Consider the following 753-nt stretch of genomic DNA (forward strand, 5'->3'; position numbering starts at 1 on the left):
GGGGGGGGGGATAAAATCCCCCCGACTCACCGGCTCCTGGAAGTAGAACTGGTATTGGAACGTGGGGATGCTTTTCATCTTCTCCACTATGTCCACGGTGGGGTCCGCGGGCCGGTACGGGGTGTTGAGCGAGGCCACAGCCCTGCGGCACCGCGGGGAGGGCAAGTCACCACGGGGAGCGAGAAGAGCCCCCGCGCAGGGGGTCGGGGGGCTCCAGCGGCGCTGTTCCCCCCCCCCGCCAGGGGTGATCCCCACGGGGACCCACGCCGGCCCCAGAGGGGCGGCACGGCGCCGACCCACCTCACTCTTTCGGGGTAGAAGAGGGCCATGTTCCACACCACCGCGCCGCCCCAGTCGTGGCCGATGAACACGGCCTGCGGGATGCCCTGCGGGACGGGGACACGGAGGGGCACCGCCAGCGGGTCCCCGAGGTCAGCATCCCGGTGAAAATCCCACCCCCCCCCCCAAAAAAAAAGCACCCAAAGCAGGAGACAGCGCCCCGAGCAGGGAGAAAACCGCCACTTCCATGGGGTGGATGCCACCTGTCACCTCCACGGGATGCTACCTGTCACCTCCATGGGATGCTACCTGTCACCTCCATGGGATGCTACCTGTCACCTCCACGGGGTGCTACCTGTCACCTCCACGGGATGCTACCTGTCACCTCCACGGGGTGCTACCTGTCACCTCCACGGGGTGCTACCTGCCACCTCCACGGGATGCCACCTGCCACCTCCATGGGATGGGTGCTAC

The 753-nt window shown here is 67.2% G+C and overlaps 1 protein-coding gene across 2 annotated transcripts in view; it reads right to left on the reverse strand.

The window, feature by feature from the left end:
• EPHX2 (epoxide hydrolase 2) overlaps positions 1-753 on the reverse strand; it is a 13,442-nt gene that overhangs the window by 6,404 nt on the left and 6,285 nt on the right. For both annotated transcript variants that reach the window (XM_035322982.1, XM_035322981.1), the window contains exons 11-12: positions 301-386; positions 31-142 (exon numbers count right to left, since the gene is read on the reverse strand). In XM_035322982.1, coding sequence (XP_035178873.1) covers positions 31-142; positions 301-386 — 198 coding nt within the window. The remainder of the gene's footprint in view (positions 1-30; positions 143-300; positions 387-753) is intronic.

Source organism: Oxyura jamaicensis, chromosome 3 (assembly GCF_011077185.1).
Source record: "Oxyura jamaicensis isolate SHBP4307 breed ruddy duck chromosome 3, BPBGC_Ojam_1.0, whole genome shotgun sequence".
NCBI lineage: Eukaryota > Metazoa > Chordata > Aves > Anseriformes > Anatidae > Oxyura > Oxyura jamaicensis.